Consider the following 14,885-nt stretch of genomic DNA (forward strand, 5'->3'; position numbering starts at 1 on the left):
CGAGATAGGACAGCAGAGGGAGTCAGGCAGGTAGAGATTGCGTGGAAGCGAGCATTGACGCTATGTCGCACCTTTTGTACACGTTTTGCATTAAAAAGCATTATAGCAAAATCCAGCATTTAATCAGTTATTTTTGTTACCATAAGCAACCATACAGTCAACATTTGGTCCTTCGAGCCGGATTAGTGGAAAAAACATACAGTCAAATAACAGACACGCACAAAGAGGTTAGGTTAACTAACGTAAGTCACGCATATTATATACTATGAAAATGGCAAATTTACAAAAGCTCAGAGCAAAAAGGACGAACATAAAAGGACAGATCACGCAATTTGTAAATTTTGTCAGAGATCACGCAGAAGAACGTAAAGAACAGTTACCAGACAGGATAAAAAGAGCAGAAGATTTGTATAACACATACAACGAGGTTCAATCACAGATCGCAGAGACAAAAATAGAAGCCATGTTAACAAAGGATCCACCAGCTACATCGGAAGAAAAACAAGCATTAGAAGCAGAAATAGTACGCGAGCAGCAGTCAGTAGAAGAAACCTACTTAAAATACATAGCGATAGCCAGAAAACTGTTAGAACCCGAGCCGGTAAATCATGTAGAACACGTAATGTATCCGCAAGAACAGGTAAATAATAATATTTTTGTAAAGTTACCCACGCTACAACTCCCTACATTTAATGGTAGCTACGAACAATGGTTGATGTATAAGGATACCTTTGTATCAGTCATAGATTCTAATGCGAGATTAACAAGAATTCAAAAGTTTCAATATTTACGTAGCTCATTATCAGGTGAAGCGTGCGACGTGAACTAGCCTCGGAATCACGCCAGATCCGAGGGAGCACGCCCAATGGAAATCGGTACTCGAGGCATCGGCAATAACTGCTCGACTCGGTAACTTACGGTATCAGAAACAGATGCTTAATTCGGTAACTCGCGGTACTCCACGCTCGTCGGGAGCAAGGTAACTCGCGAAATCGGCAATGACTGCACGATTCGGTAACTCGCGGTACTCCACACAATTCGGGAGCAAGGTAACTCACGCGATAACGGTAACCGGAAATGGGCGCCAGGTGCGAATAATCGCACCGCGGTATCGGTAACTTTAATAGTTCTCAAAATTTGCTCGGCCGCTCCCCGCTCAGTATGGCAGAGGGGCGCAGTTCTTTTACTTAACGTAGATATCTGGAGTGAGAGGTGAACATAAGGACAACTCAATCATTAATATTTAACAATAATGTATTTCCATGATTCGGTTACAAGGGTAAAGATGCGTAGATCGTTCGGCCTGAGCCGATACGGCGGAAATAGTCTAATACGGTAGTAAGGTAATTCGCTCAATCAATCGATAACGAGAACAAATTTCGGTAACCATATGAAATCTCGGAAACGCGATCACGATAATTCGCAGCTGATCCGACGATATTTGACAAAACAAATGACTTGTATTACGACCATCCGATACGGTCGGTGAAGGCCAAATAAATATACTTTGAACGACGGTAGCCTAACGGCCAGAAATGCGATGTCGCGGAACGGCTATTTTCGCGGGCTTTCACGTTTCTCGCCGAGACGCTAACGCGGCGGTAACAGCGGTCTCGCGGAGAACGCTCCCGAGCAAAATCCGTCCGCGGACATCCGCCCACGGGACTTTCGGTACGGTGATAACGCGACAAAAACGGTAACAAAACGATATCGTAAGGAAGACTGTAGCAATTAATCAGTATCCTACAAAAAGAAACGGTAACGGAAAAACGGTAGCAATTAGTCAGTATTCTACAAAAAGAAACGGTAACGGGAAGACGGTACGGTAACGAAACGAACGGCAAACGAAACGGCAACGAGAAAGAGACTGTCGGCGCTTAACTCACGCAAGACGGAGAGACTTTTACGCGATATCCGGAGCCGGCTGGACACGCGGTAATTGAGCGTCAATACGCGCTCACGGTATCAAAATTCTCGGTTAGTTTTGTGAGAGACACTAAATACAAAACAGACTCACGCTACCAGCCATAACCGGACGGAACTCTACGGCTACCCGAGAGGCGGCTTACATCGAGTTGACGTCTTCGGCGTCTTCGGCGTCGTGGGGTTGAGTCCTTGTGTTCGTCCTCACGCACTCGCGGCACACCGAACAGTGACTCTTCTTGGCTCTGCCTCTAGGTCCTTCCAGATTCGCGTCGCCTTCCTGCGCATCCTGCCGATTTTCCGAAAAAGGGGGGCCCCTGAGAACCGCCCACAGTTCATCCAGGGCGCCCCCTTCCGCTCACTGTGGTTTCCTCAAGTCTTTCGGCTGATAGTGTGTCGGTAAGTCGATGTTCCCGGAAGAGACTGGTTAGGTTGGCCGGGCCATACTCCGGTCCTTCCGGGTGCAGCATCTTCGGGGTCCTCGAAGCCGTCTGCAGCCGGGCGAGGTCCGCTGCTGCGTGTCTTTGTGTTGCTTTTGACTTTGTGGCTGAAACCAAAGCGGAGTTAGATAGGGCTTGGATGGCGGAGGCGACGGAATCGCGGTACCTGACCTTTTTCGTGGGGTCACTAACGCGTGGCCCCTGCGGATGATCCCCCGGTGTCCGGCTTCCCTGGCGATGCTGTCTTCGCCCTGAGGCACAAAACACGCAACGCCGCCCGCACGGGGTCTCGCCTTACAACTCAAAAACGGTATTACGGTACAAAAACAGGAATTACAATACAAACGACGCGCAAAAATGGTGGAGTCTCGCGGGTTGCTCTCTCCACGCGAGGAGCAACACCAGGGCTCCTTGCTCCCTCGGCCGGGCTATCGCCCTTGTGACGGCGCTCGAAAAGCGTCACGTCACAAGCGTTACAGGTTATACATACATTAGAAACAACAGAAGAAAATTACGAAATAGCATGGCGGCTTATAACAGAAAGATACGAAAACACAAAGTTAATTATTAATACGCATATTAAAGAACTTTTTGATTTACCCGTAGTAACTAAAGGCAGTCATGTAGCATTAAGGTCATTCATAGACTCGGTTCGTACACACGTTCGCGCACTAGAGGCTTTAAAACAACCGATTGCACATTGGGATACTATTCTCATTTATTTATTAAGCGACAAATTAGACTATATAACTAGACGCGATTGGGAATTAGAAGTAAGTAAGAAAGAACAAAATAACATGCCTTCATTAGAAGCCTTATTAGATTTTTTAACAAACAGAGCGCATACTTTAGAGTTAGTAGAAGGATCTAAAGGTAAAACAGACAATGCGAAGTCTACTGGGAAAAAGATAGGCAAAAGCGTTTACGTTGCAGCGTTAGCACAATCAGCATGTGTTTACTGCGAAAGCTCTCATCATATTGCAAAATGCGAAAAGTTTCAGGAATTATCGGCTTCCAAGAAATGGGAAGAAGTTAAGAAGCGACAGCTCTGCCTTAATTGTCTACGCAAGGGACATTACGTACAAGCCTGCACAGCTTCAGCATGTAAGATATGTTCCAAAAAACATAACACTATGTTGCATTCGGATAAAGAAAAACAGAATAAAAACAAGAACACATTAAGCAAATCAAAAACAGTAATGACTAGTACAACAGAATCTGGCAATATAGATTTAATAAGTGAATCAAAACAGAGCGCCGATTCATCACAAGGGAGCAAGGATACAGCAGTAGTAGTACACACAACACGACAAGCAGAGTCTATTGTCTTTATAGCAACCGCAAAAATATACGTAATAAATGAAGAAGGTCAATTGATAACATGTAGGGCTATACTAGATCCAGGCTCACAAAGCAACATTATAACTAAGGAAATATCAAGAAAGCTTAAATTAAAAAGCCATAAAATAACTATACCTATAAGCGGAATTAATCAAACGCAAGTTACGGCCAAGGAATCAGTAGTCATACGTATCAGGTCCATGCACAGCGAATTCTCAGCAGATTTGAATTGTTTAATAATGCCCAATATAACAGAAAAGCTACCGCAGGTCAAGGTCAATACATGCAATTGGAACATTCCAGAGGATATAGAGTTGGCTGATCCAGAATTTAATTTGCCAGCACAAATAGACATACTCATAGGCAGTAACGTTTTTTGGAAAATAATATGTCCACAGCAGAAGATATTATCTGAGTCACTACCAAGATTACAAGAGACCCTGTTAGGATGGATCGTAGGTGGAGAACTTGTAAATTCCAAGCACACAAAACACAATAGGATTTGTAATATAATCGCAATGAATCTCAGCGAACAATTAGAAAAGTTCTGGAGTATGGAAGAACCACCAATAAAATCGGAACAATATTACACACCTCAAGAACAGAAGGCAGAGGATTTCTTTATACGCACTGTGCAAAGAGACGATAGAGGAAGATACATTGTACGATTACCTCAAGATGAAACAGTTAAGTTAGGAGAATCAAAAGACTTAGCAAAAAAAAGATTCTTAGCTATGGAAAGGAAACTGAATCAACAAGCTACTATGAAAGAAGATTACAATAGATTCATAAGAGAATATGAAGCACTAGGACATCTGTCACTAAGCGAACATCAGAATCTTTCTTTGGAACATGAACATTACTATTTACCACATCAGCCTGTCATAAAAGCAACAAGCTAATCAACTAAATTGAGAGTCGTATTTGATGGCTCAGCTAAAACTAATATAGGTACTTCATTAAATGATAAATTGTTGAGTGGACCTAATCTACAAAATGAGTTGTGGGAAATAATGATCCGCTTTAGAGCACATCAGTATGTTATAACAGCAGATATTAAGATGATGTTCCGACAAATCTGGTTAGCGAAAGAAGATCGAGATTTGCAGAGAATTATATGGCGTTATGATTCTTCAGAGGAAACAAAAGTATATACGTTGAACACTGTGACGTACGGCATTACATGCGCTCCGTATCTAGCGATGCGCTGTCTGAAACATCTTGCAACACAACCAGAGGCCGCTACACGAAAATTAGCAGCAGAAGCTTTACTGCATGACTTTTATATGGATGATGTATTAACTGGCGGAAACACTATACAAAAAGCCATCGACTTAAGAAAGGAGTTAACTGAGTTGCTCCAAGCAGCAGGATTTCCACTCAGGAAATGGAGAGCCAATGATTCAGGAATCTTACAAGATATTACCGACGATCAAGAAGCAGATTCATTATTGGTTTTAGATGATAAAGAACCGATGAAAACACTAGGCCTACTATGGAACTCAAATAAAGATACGTTGCAATATGCGGTTAAACTAGCAGTGAGTAATAAAACCACTAAACGCAGTATTCTGTCACAAATAGCAAAAATTTATGATCCATTGGGATTAATAGGACCTGTTGTAATCACAGCCAAAATCATTATGCAGGAATTATGGAAACTGAACATAGGATGGGACGAAACTGTACCTCAAGGACTTTACAATACTTGGTCGGATTATTATCAGTCTCTTCAAGCGTTAAGCCAAGTGGAAATACCAAGAAATTTCAATGCACACAACAAATATCAATCATTCACATTGCACGGATTCGGCGATGCCTCAGAGAAAGCATATGGAGCTTGTGTATACTGTGTCTACAGGACAGAACAAGAAACTAAGAATTCCTATTTAGTATGTTCTAAAGCAAAGGTTGCCCCTTTAAAAACTGTATCACTGCCAAAACTAGAACTCAATGCAGCCCTTTTAGTAACAAGATTGGTAGTAGCGGTTATTAAAGCCCTAAGACGTTCTATTAGAGAGGTGCATTTCTGGAGTGATTCCACCATTGTTTTACATTGGATAGATACAGCTCCACATAAATTAAAGACTTACTATGCCAACAGAGTTACGGAAATACAGAGCTCAATATCTGGAGCAAAATGGCATTATGTACCAACTGCACAAAATCCTGCAGATGTTATTTCTCGAGGAGTGACAACGAAGAAGCTACTCAGCGATGAACTATGGTGGCATGGCCCTCGATGGCTATCATCTAAAGAAGAATGGCCTAAATCAAATCTTCATACATCAAAAAGCAACACAGGCTTACGCGAAGAAACGGTACTTACGGTAACGACAAAACAATCAGACATTCTTAGAAGGTATTCTTCATTTGAGAGACTCAAGAGAGTTATTGCTTATTGCTTGCGATTCAAGAATATTCTATCAAAAAAACGTAAGATGGGCACATTAACAATAGAGGAACTACAGTATGCAGAACTAGTTATCAGCCGTATGATACAAGAGGAAAGCTTTCCAGCAGAATTGCGCGCACTGAAACAAGAGAATCGAGTACACAAGAACAGCCCAGCAGCTGCTCTCAATCCATTCACAGATAGTAAAGGTATCATCAGGGTAGGAGGTAGGCTACGACATTCTGAATTATCATACAGACAGAAGTATCCAATATTATTACCCGCCAAACATCATGTGACGGAGATAATATTGAGACAAAAGCATGAAAAGCTACTTCACTGCGGTCCTCAGCAGTTATTAGCAAGCATACGAGAGCAATATTGACCCCTATCTGGAAGACGAGAAGTTAGAAAGGTCGTAAGAAGATGTATATCCTGCTTCCGTTACAGACCCACTGTTCCAGATATAAAGATGGCAGATCTTCCAGCATCTAGAGTAACACCTGCTAGCAGACCATTCGTTTACTGCGGCATAGATTATGCCGGGCCGTTTAATATCCGCGAGAGCAAAAGGAAAGGCAATATTCCCATAACAAAAGCATATGTGGCGGTCTTCATCTGCTTGAAAGTCAAAGCAGTACATTTAGAACTCGTCAGTAATCTGACGATAGAAGCCTTTATGGCAGCCTTTAGAAGATTCTGCGCCAGACGAGGATCATCAATGCATGTATATTCAGACAATGGCACTAATCTAGTAGGAGCCGCTAACGAATTGAAAGAAGTTTACGAGCTTCTTCAACAAAACGAACAAACTATTGCACTAGATTGTGCTACTCAAAACATTCACTGGCATTTTATACCCCCACGTTCACCCCATTTCGGCGGTCTATGGGAAGCCGCTGTTAAGAGCGTAAAGAGGCATTTGAAAATTATTATGAAAAATTTGCACTACACGTACGAAGAGTACTACACAACTATAGTGGAAATAGAAGGAATATTAAACAGCAGACCTTTAACGGCTTTATCCGCCGATCCTAATGATTTTGCACCACTCACGCCCGCTCATTTTCTAATAGGCGAATCATTAAAAAGGCCTGTTGAAGTTAACTATCTAGAAATAAAGGATAATCATTTGTCACGCTGGCAACATATACAAAAGTTAAGACAAGATTTTTGGCAGCGGTGGCATAAAGAATATTTACAACAATTGCAAACTAGAACCCGATGGAAAAACGGAGATTACACTGTACAAAAGGGAGATCTAGTCCTTCTCATTGAAGATGCTCTTCCCCCTCTTCAGTGGAAGTTAGGACGAGTAGAAGACTTACATCCAGGAGATGATGGGCTTGTAAGAGTTGTGACTATACGTACAACCACTGGCATATACAAGCGAGCTGTAAAGAAAATATGTGCTCTTCCCTTTAAAGACTAGCGAGCCAACGATTGGATTTAATTAATTGTTAAGCCTTATTTATACGTATTCTATCATAATCGTTCTTATGTTACATTTAGTTTATTAAGATTAAGTATTAAAGTGTTTATCAAATTTATGTTGAAAGACACTCTTTCAAGGGCGGCGGTATGTTAAGTAATCAAGCAAAATCGTGCAATATTTATTGTTTACGTTTGAATAGCCCGCTAGACTCACGTAGTCAACTAGCGAGATAGGACAGCAGAGGGAGTCAGGCAGGTAGAGATTGCGTGGAAGCGAGCATCGACGCTATGTCGCACCTTTTGTACACGTTTTGCATTAAAAAGCATTATAGCAAAATCCAGCATTTAATCAGTTATTTTTGTTACCACAAGCAACCATACAGTCAACACTGTTCATCTCCCGGGTAATAGTCCTATATTGTTGTTTTTCCTGGGTTTCTTTCTCATTTATTTTTTCCTTACTTTTTGTCCTTATTACTCTTTCCTTTCTATGTGTTACCTTTTTCTTAGTTAGAGATGGCCATCTTTCCGGTACTATGTATCTATCATAGACCATGGCAGGTTTATCCTCCCTACCCAATACAATATTGACAGCTTTAAAATATGATACGTTATGATATGCCATAATTAAGTTGACACTCTTGTTTTTTTCATAGACTGGACATCCTTTAAAAGTTGATTTATGTTGGCCTCCACAGTTTGTACAGCATACCTTTTTTTCGCATCTTCCGTGGGCCATTTGGCCGCAAATAACACATTTTTCTTTGCTCTTACATGTAGCTTTAATATGTCCGAACTTATAACATTTAAAGCATTGCATTATGGCAGCGACATAGGGTCTTATTTTAATTGCTAGTTTATTATCAAATAAGCTTATACTTCCCTTCAATTTGCTTCCCTTCATTGTAATAATAATGTTATCAGTGGCTACATTCGTGAACATCTTCTGTTCCGTGTCCTATTTACGTCTACACATCCTTTCCAATCTCAAAATGTCTCCTTTCTCGTCGTCTGTGATGGCTTCTACTAGCTCTTCTATCTTTCCTGGCCAGTCAGTAATTACCCCGCGGCAGGAGGTGCTTTTGGCATCTATTCTAGCCGTGATTCCATTCCTTTCCGATTCTTTTTCTAAAATGTCTAAGCATTTATTAGCGTCTATGCAATTCAAAAAGAGAATTTCTGCTGTTAAAAAACTAGTCATAGTAATTGTAACCGGTCTTATCTTTTGTTTATTCAATATCAACCAAATCTTCACCATATTTTTTTCTTTTTTTGTCTGTGCTTGTTTTCTACTAAGTCTAATATTTATCTTATAATTATTAAAAGGGTCTTCTTCAAATTTTTTTGACGTGTCAAATCTTTTATTATTATCATTAATTTCACTACATTTTACCAAACTGCCTTTATAATTAATAAAGATTTCTCGACTTACTTTATTTACTTCCCGTGTGGCGAGCGTTAGTGTTTCTTTACTTCTACTATTACCTATTGATACGTGTTCCGTTACTTTTACTGGTTCCTCTTCTAATTGTTTATTTCTCTCGACACGTTTAAATCTATAGGTCATCCCTTCTTTTATTACTTCTTCTCTATTGTCGTCATATGTTATCCCCTCTGATAGGTCATCTTCTAGGTTCGTCATTTTTTCTCTTACATGTCTCTTTCTTTTCGCCACTGTTTGCTATTCTTCACAATTTTGCTGTACTTGGGCAGCTATTTTATCTAAGTTAGCTTCTGTTGCGTCTCTTTTTCCCCTTACCACTTCTACATCCATCTCTCGATCACTGATGACCTCGTCCATTCCTTTCTTTTTTCTGTCCATACTCTATTTTATTTTATTTTCCTCCTATTCTCTTCAGGAGCAGACTCCGCTTATCAATTAAATTAAATTCCCCCCTCCGAGGGGGGAATTTTTTTCCTTATTCACCTTTATATATTTTAATTTTAATCGATAAGAATCTTTGTATTAACTACCCTATCTTCTATTTCTATTCAAATAAAGGATAACGGCTAGAACGCTGCTAGCAGCACAGAGGCTCCGATCGCGTGCGTGCGCCACGGCGGTCAGAGCCAGAGTCTTCTTTTGACACATCTTCTGTAAGGTTATTTGGTAAGCGCTACTTGCTATCTCCTATAGCGCCACCAACACAAACCTAACATGTTAATAGTCATCTAGTATGAAAAATGATAACTGTCCTAGAAAATTAATATATTTTTTGACATTTCGACTTTGGACTTTGATATGTTTATTTATAGAGCACGTAGAGCAAAAGCAAGCATACTTTTATTATATATTTTGGGTATGCGCTATCGATTGAGACTATTATCAACTCGATCGGCCCAGGCATCATTGAGTTCCGATAATCTCGGCTCTCTGGGCTCTTTGGGCTCGCGTAAAGATACACGTTCGGTCTTGCGCTGCGCGTGAACTTGGCGTGAGACACTACCGTGTCTTTTGATTTGCTTGTACATACACACGGGGACAGGAATGCCTTTTTACATGAAGTTACATGCGTCTCGTCGGACATGTCAGGCATACCGGACCATGCGTGCTTCACCTCTCAATATTCGTGCATTATAACTGTAAATATTCGAAAAACGGATACGTCAAACTATGAACTGTCAATTACATTTTCCCGCTCTGAGACGGCGTTGCCGTTTTTCGAATATCTAGAATATATAGAAGATTGAAAAAAAAAGAAAGTATTAAAAGAAAATTTTGGGTTCGTCCCATATTTACTATAAGACAAAGAATGTTGCAAGGTGCAAGCAACAATCTCATTAAAGAAATGGAAGAGTCTGATCCAGATAAATTTGTTGAATATCTGAGAATGGATACACCAGTATTTAATGAATTATTAAATATAGTTAAATCAAAAATCGAAAAACAACATGTAATAAGAGAACCGATTTCTGCATCAACTCGTCTACAAATATGCCTATGATATTTGGCATCAGGAGATACAATGCCTTCGATTTCATTTGCATTTAGAGTGGGATTAAATACTGTTTCTAAAATTATTAGTGAAACATGTACAGCTATTTGGGACGTTTTAAGTGATCAAGTTTTTCCAAAATTGATAAAAATCTTTGGAAAAGGAAGAATTTGAAACACTGTGGAATTTTCCTCACTGCATTGGAGCTATTGATGAAAAACATATTGAACTTCAGGTATTATTAAAAAAATAAAAAAAATAACAAGCAATAGAGTAAATAAAAACATTATTAGATTTGTTTTATTGCATGTTATTTTTTGATTCTTGATTTAATTAGATTTAATAATTCATTAAATGTTAGTATCCACTTTTAGATATTCAACAAATTTAGGATTAAAATCTCACATTGAAGATTTTAATTTGTATTTTTATTTTTTGTTTTAGGCTCCACCTCATAGTGGCTCTACATTTTATAATTACAAGGGTACTCATAGCATTGTTCTCTTAGCTGTAGCAGATGCTAATTGTTGCTTTACCATCGTTGATATTGGAGCAGAAGGAAGACGCAGTGATGGTGGCATTTTTTAAGAAAGTGAACTTGGATATCGATTAGAAAATGATAATCTTGATTTGCCAGAACCAGAGTCAATTGTGGAAAATGGACCTAAGTTGCCGTCATAATCGTGATGAAGCATTTGCCTTGACTCGTTATATGCTACGTATCCTCGGTCAAGTAATTTAAGTTTAGAAAAAAAGGTATTCAATTATAGACTTAGTCGAGCTCGAAGAATAATTGAATGTTCTTTCGGAATTTTATCGGCAAGATGGTGAATTTTTCGAAGACTATTGGCAACTACTGTAGAGAATGCAATTTCTATAGTCAAAGCAACAGTTTGCTTGCATAACTATTTAATAAAAAAAGATTTAGATGTTCCTTTAGAACAAAGACAATATGCCACTGATATTAATTTACAAGACATAGTTAATTCTAGTGAAATATTACAATCTGAAAATAATAATATGTTTCTACGTGGTGGACAAATTCAAAATGCATTCACTGAATATTTTTGTACTAAAGGAAGTATTGAACAGCAGTGGGATAAAGCATATAATAATGACTTTTAATATGCTTAAAAAATTATTATGTATGTTTATTTCAAATATATTTACTAAATTATATTACACATGTACGTTTATTAAATAATTATAATTATGTATGTATTATTATATGTAAGTATCACATTATTACATATCATTGTAAAAAAAAATATTACACATTATTTTGTTAATAAGATAATCATAAGAAACATTTTCTATTAAACTGCTATAATAATATTGAAAAATAAAAATTATATTAGATAATTGTTTAAATTATTTAAATAATAACAATTGTTTAAATTGTTTTAATCATAACAATTGTTTAAATAATTAAATGAAAACAAAATAATAATAACAGTAGTAGAATAATAAAAGTAATATAATTACTTAATCTTTCAGTCTTTCTTCTATTTTATTTAATCTAGTTAAAAACTCCAATTCCAATTTTGATCTTACTCTATAAGGCAGTTTGCGCATTCCCTCTGCTAAACGCACCATGAAGCAATCAACTGGATTAGGGTCACAAGATTTTTTTAACACTTCTAATAAAATTTTATCATATTCATCATAATTCCCCGACCGTTTTCTTTCTATAAAAAATATATTAATAAATTTTATGTCGTTTATAATTACAAATAGAAAATAATAAGTAAATAAGCTTACTGTTTTTATCCAATGATGTTAAAGTGCTTTTATATGAAGAACTAGGAGATATAAATGAATGTGACAGTTCATTTTCATTACTTTCTTCATTGACAGCATTGACAAATGCATCTAATGAATTTTCATTCTCTATACTTGATATAGGCGATTGTGGTTCTCTAATCATTGTTATAGAAGAAATTGAGCTACAATTGCAATTAATAGTAACAATTAATATAATATAATAATACTAATAATATAAATAATAAATATAATAAAAATAATATAAATCATTACATAAATGAAAAACACTACACACATTAACAAGTTCTTTTGACTATTAGCAATATTAAGAAAGAAAATTTTAAATAAACTTACGAACGATGCTCAAAATATCATTTAAGAAAATCATTAAATGATGATGCTTAAATGATGGTTTTATTAATTTATTTTTGGAAGTACCAGCTGCACCGCTCCTTTGAGTAAATTCCTGAATTTTTTTGTAATTATTTAATGACTTCCGATAACGATCTTTGAGATAATTCCATCTTTTTTCCGCTTTTATTGGTGTATACATTCCTGAAATATAAATTTGTAACGGTGCGTATTTTTACGCCTCACGGGCGGTGCGTAATGATGCGGAATTTCGACGGTATGCGGATTTTTCGATGCGGAATTACGACGGTGCGTAGTTAGCGAAGCGGATTCTTACGACGCGGAATAACTCGTCGGTTTGCCAGAATTCGTTCGTGTGGTTTATCGGGAGACTCCAAATTAAATATATTTTAAAGAAAAAATAAATATTTATTCAATAGAGCATTATAATTATAAAAGAAAGTAGTAATAACGAGTACATGTGTATTTCTAGAACGGTATAATCGGATACAACTATCGGAAATAAATAAATAATTCCTTATCGGTTAGACGAGTTAATGTTGCGACGGTACATGTGTATAATTCTAATTGCGAACGAATGAATAATCAACGGAAAATAAACGCGCGTAAATCGTTGGTGCGCCTTTTTGGCTTTATTATAAACAAACTAAATTATTTGATCGGTCGGTTCGTACGGTACGGAGCAAAGTAATAAAAAATAAGCAATACCGCGTATATCCGAGCCTTGCTGAGTCGACGGTTGCCGGTACGCTGTGTCCAAAGACAGTGAGAGACTTCTCTCGTACAAGGGGTATCGGAAGTCGAACGCCGAGACACCCGGCCGAGGCAGAGAACGCCCTGCCCCTAGAACGACGAGGTACAGAAAGTCGAACGCCGAGACACCCGGCCGAGGCAGAGAACGCCCTGCCCTTAGAACGACGGGGTATAGGAAGTCGAACGCCGGGAACACCCGACCGAAGCAGAGAACGCCCTGCTCCTAGAACGACTATCGGGATGGGAGCGAGTACGACCGGAGCTTCAGAGTGCGCCCTGAGGCTTGTCCGAGTCGTACTCGGGGAATGGGTCTCGAACGGTTCCGCGAGCCGGCTTTTATACCGGTCGCGCTACCCCCACTTGGGGTGCTACCCTACCCGGCAGCTACCCCTTCTCGAGCTTTTATCCTCGAGTTGGGGGATCGGAATGCGGCCCTAAATGGGGGTGCTCACGTGGAGCCCGCGTGACGCTTTAGTAACAGCGCGTGCTGTTACAAATTTACAATATACTTATAAAAGAAAATTTCTGTTTATATATATAGCGTCGCGATACTACCGTGTCGCTTGATATTTTTTAAATATAATTAACTATAAGTATAAATCTTATCTTAAATAAATATATTTAATAAATGAATATTTTACCATTTAAATCTTCAGTTACTTTCTTCCATAAATCATTTTTTTGTCGAGTTCGTTCTTTCAAAGGCATTCGATAATCATATAATGGAGGTCTCTTTTGAACAGCATTTATTGAATCTTCATCAAGTGCTTGTTTATTTGTGTAATAGAATGCATTATTGTGCATATTTTCTGCCCCTTCATTTTCTAATGTTTCTGTACTGTTTTCTTTTTTATCATTTTCTTGATTTAAATCAGTATCTAAAAGGTAATATATATATTATTAAATTTTACATTAATTTTACATTAATTAATAATAAAAAAATAAAAGTAAAATTTACTGTATGAAAATGTGTATGAAAATATGTCTTTTATCATCTGCAACCAACACTTGTTTATCTTTATCAAAAATTGTCAAACATGTATGTTAGGCGACTTGATTTTCTTTTAATACCCAGTTACAATAGCCACATATGTATTGCTTTTGGAAATAATAAAAAATTAATTTTCTTAAATTAAAATTATTATATATATATATATATATATATATATATTATTATATATACGCAAATCGATTATTTTGAGACCAAAATTTGATAAAAACTGATTACTTTGGGGACAAGCGATTACTTTGAGGCCCGACCTCGTTATTTTTTATACAAAAAGATTACTTTGAGGACTGTCCCCAAAGTAATCGTATATGAGAAAGTATTACTTTGGGGACTTATTTAGAAATATTATAATTTTACTCGAATCGAACATTGAAAGAAAATTACATATTTCTTATTTGCTCAAATTCAAGCTCAAATTAAATGATATTTATTTCACCTGCATTAAATTTTTGCACATGTCTTGTATTAACAATTATGGTGCAAAAATATTTAAAGTATTTATATTCAATTATATTATA

At 37.6% G+C, this 14,885-nt stretch overlaps 3 protein-coding genes and 2 pseudogenes across 3 annotated transcripts; 4 read left to right on the top strand and 1 right to left on the bottom strand.

The window, feature by feature from the left end:
* Nucleotides 1-3,160: 3,160 nt before the first annotated feature.
* Nucleotides 3,161-4,606, top strand: LOC105667539 (uncharacterized). Its single transcript, XM_012359374.2, has one exon. It carries the CDS (start codon nt 3,161-3,163, stop codon nt 4,604-4,606), a length of 1,446 nt encoding a protein of 481 aa, XP_012214797.2.
* A 159-nt stretch (nt 4,607-4,765) lies between these two features.
* LOC105667540 (uncharacterized) lies at nt 4,766-6,484 on the top strand. The gene has a single exon (XM_012359375.1). It carries the CDS (start codon nt 4,766-4,768, stop codon nt 6,482-6,484), a length of 1,719 nt encoding a protein of 572 aa, XP_012214798.1.
* An 87-nt stretch (nt 6,485-6,571) lies between these two features.
* Nucleotides 6,572-7,531, top strand: LOC105667541 (uncharacterized). The gene has a single exon (XM_012359376.1). The coding sequence runs from the start codon at nt 6,572-6,574 to the stop codon at nt 7,529-7,531; it is 960 nt and encodes a 319-aa protein (XP_012214799.1).
* A 351-nt stretch (nt 7,532-7,882) lies between these two features.
* LOC136998179 (uncharacterized) lies at nt 7,883-8,793 on the bottom strand (annotated as a pseudogene).
* Nucleotides 8,794-10,059: 1,266 nt separating this feature from the next.
* LOC105679237 (uncharacterized) lies at nt 10,060-11,673 on the top strand (annotated as a pseudogene).
* Nucleotides 11,674-14,885: the final 3,212 nt, after the last annotated feature.

This window comes from Linepithema humile, chromosome 2, assembly GCF_040581485.1.
Source record: "Linepithema humile isolate Giens D197 chromosome 2, Lhum_UNIL_v1.0, whole genome shotgun sequence".
Lineage (NCBI taxonomy): Eukaryota > Metazoa > Arthropoda > Insecta > Hymenoptera > Formicidae > Linepithema > Linepithema humile.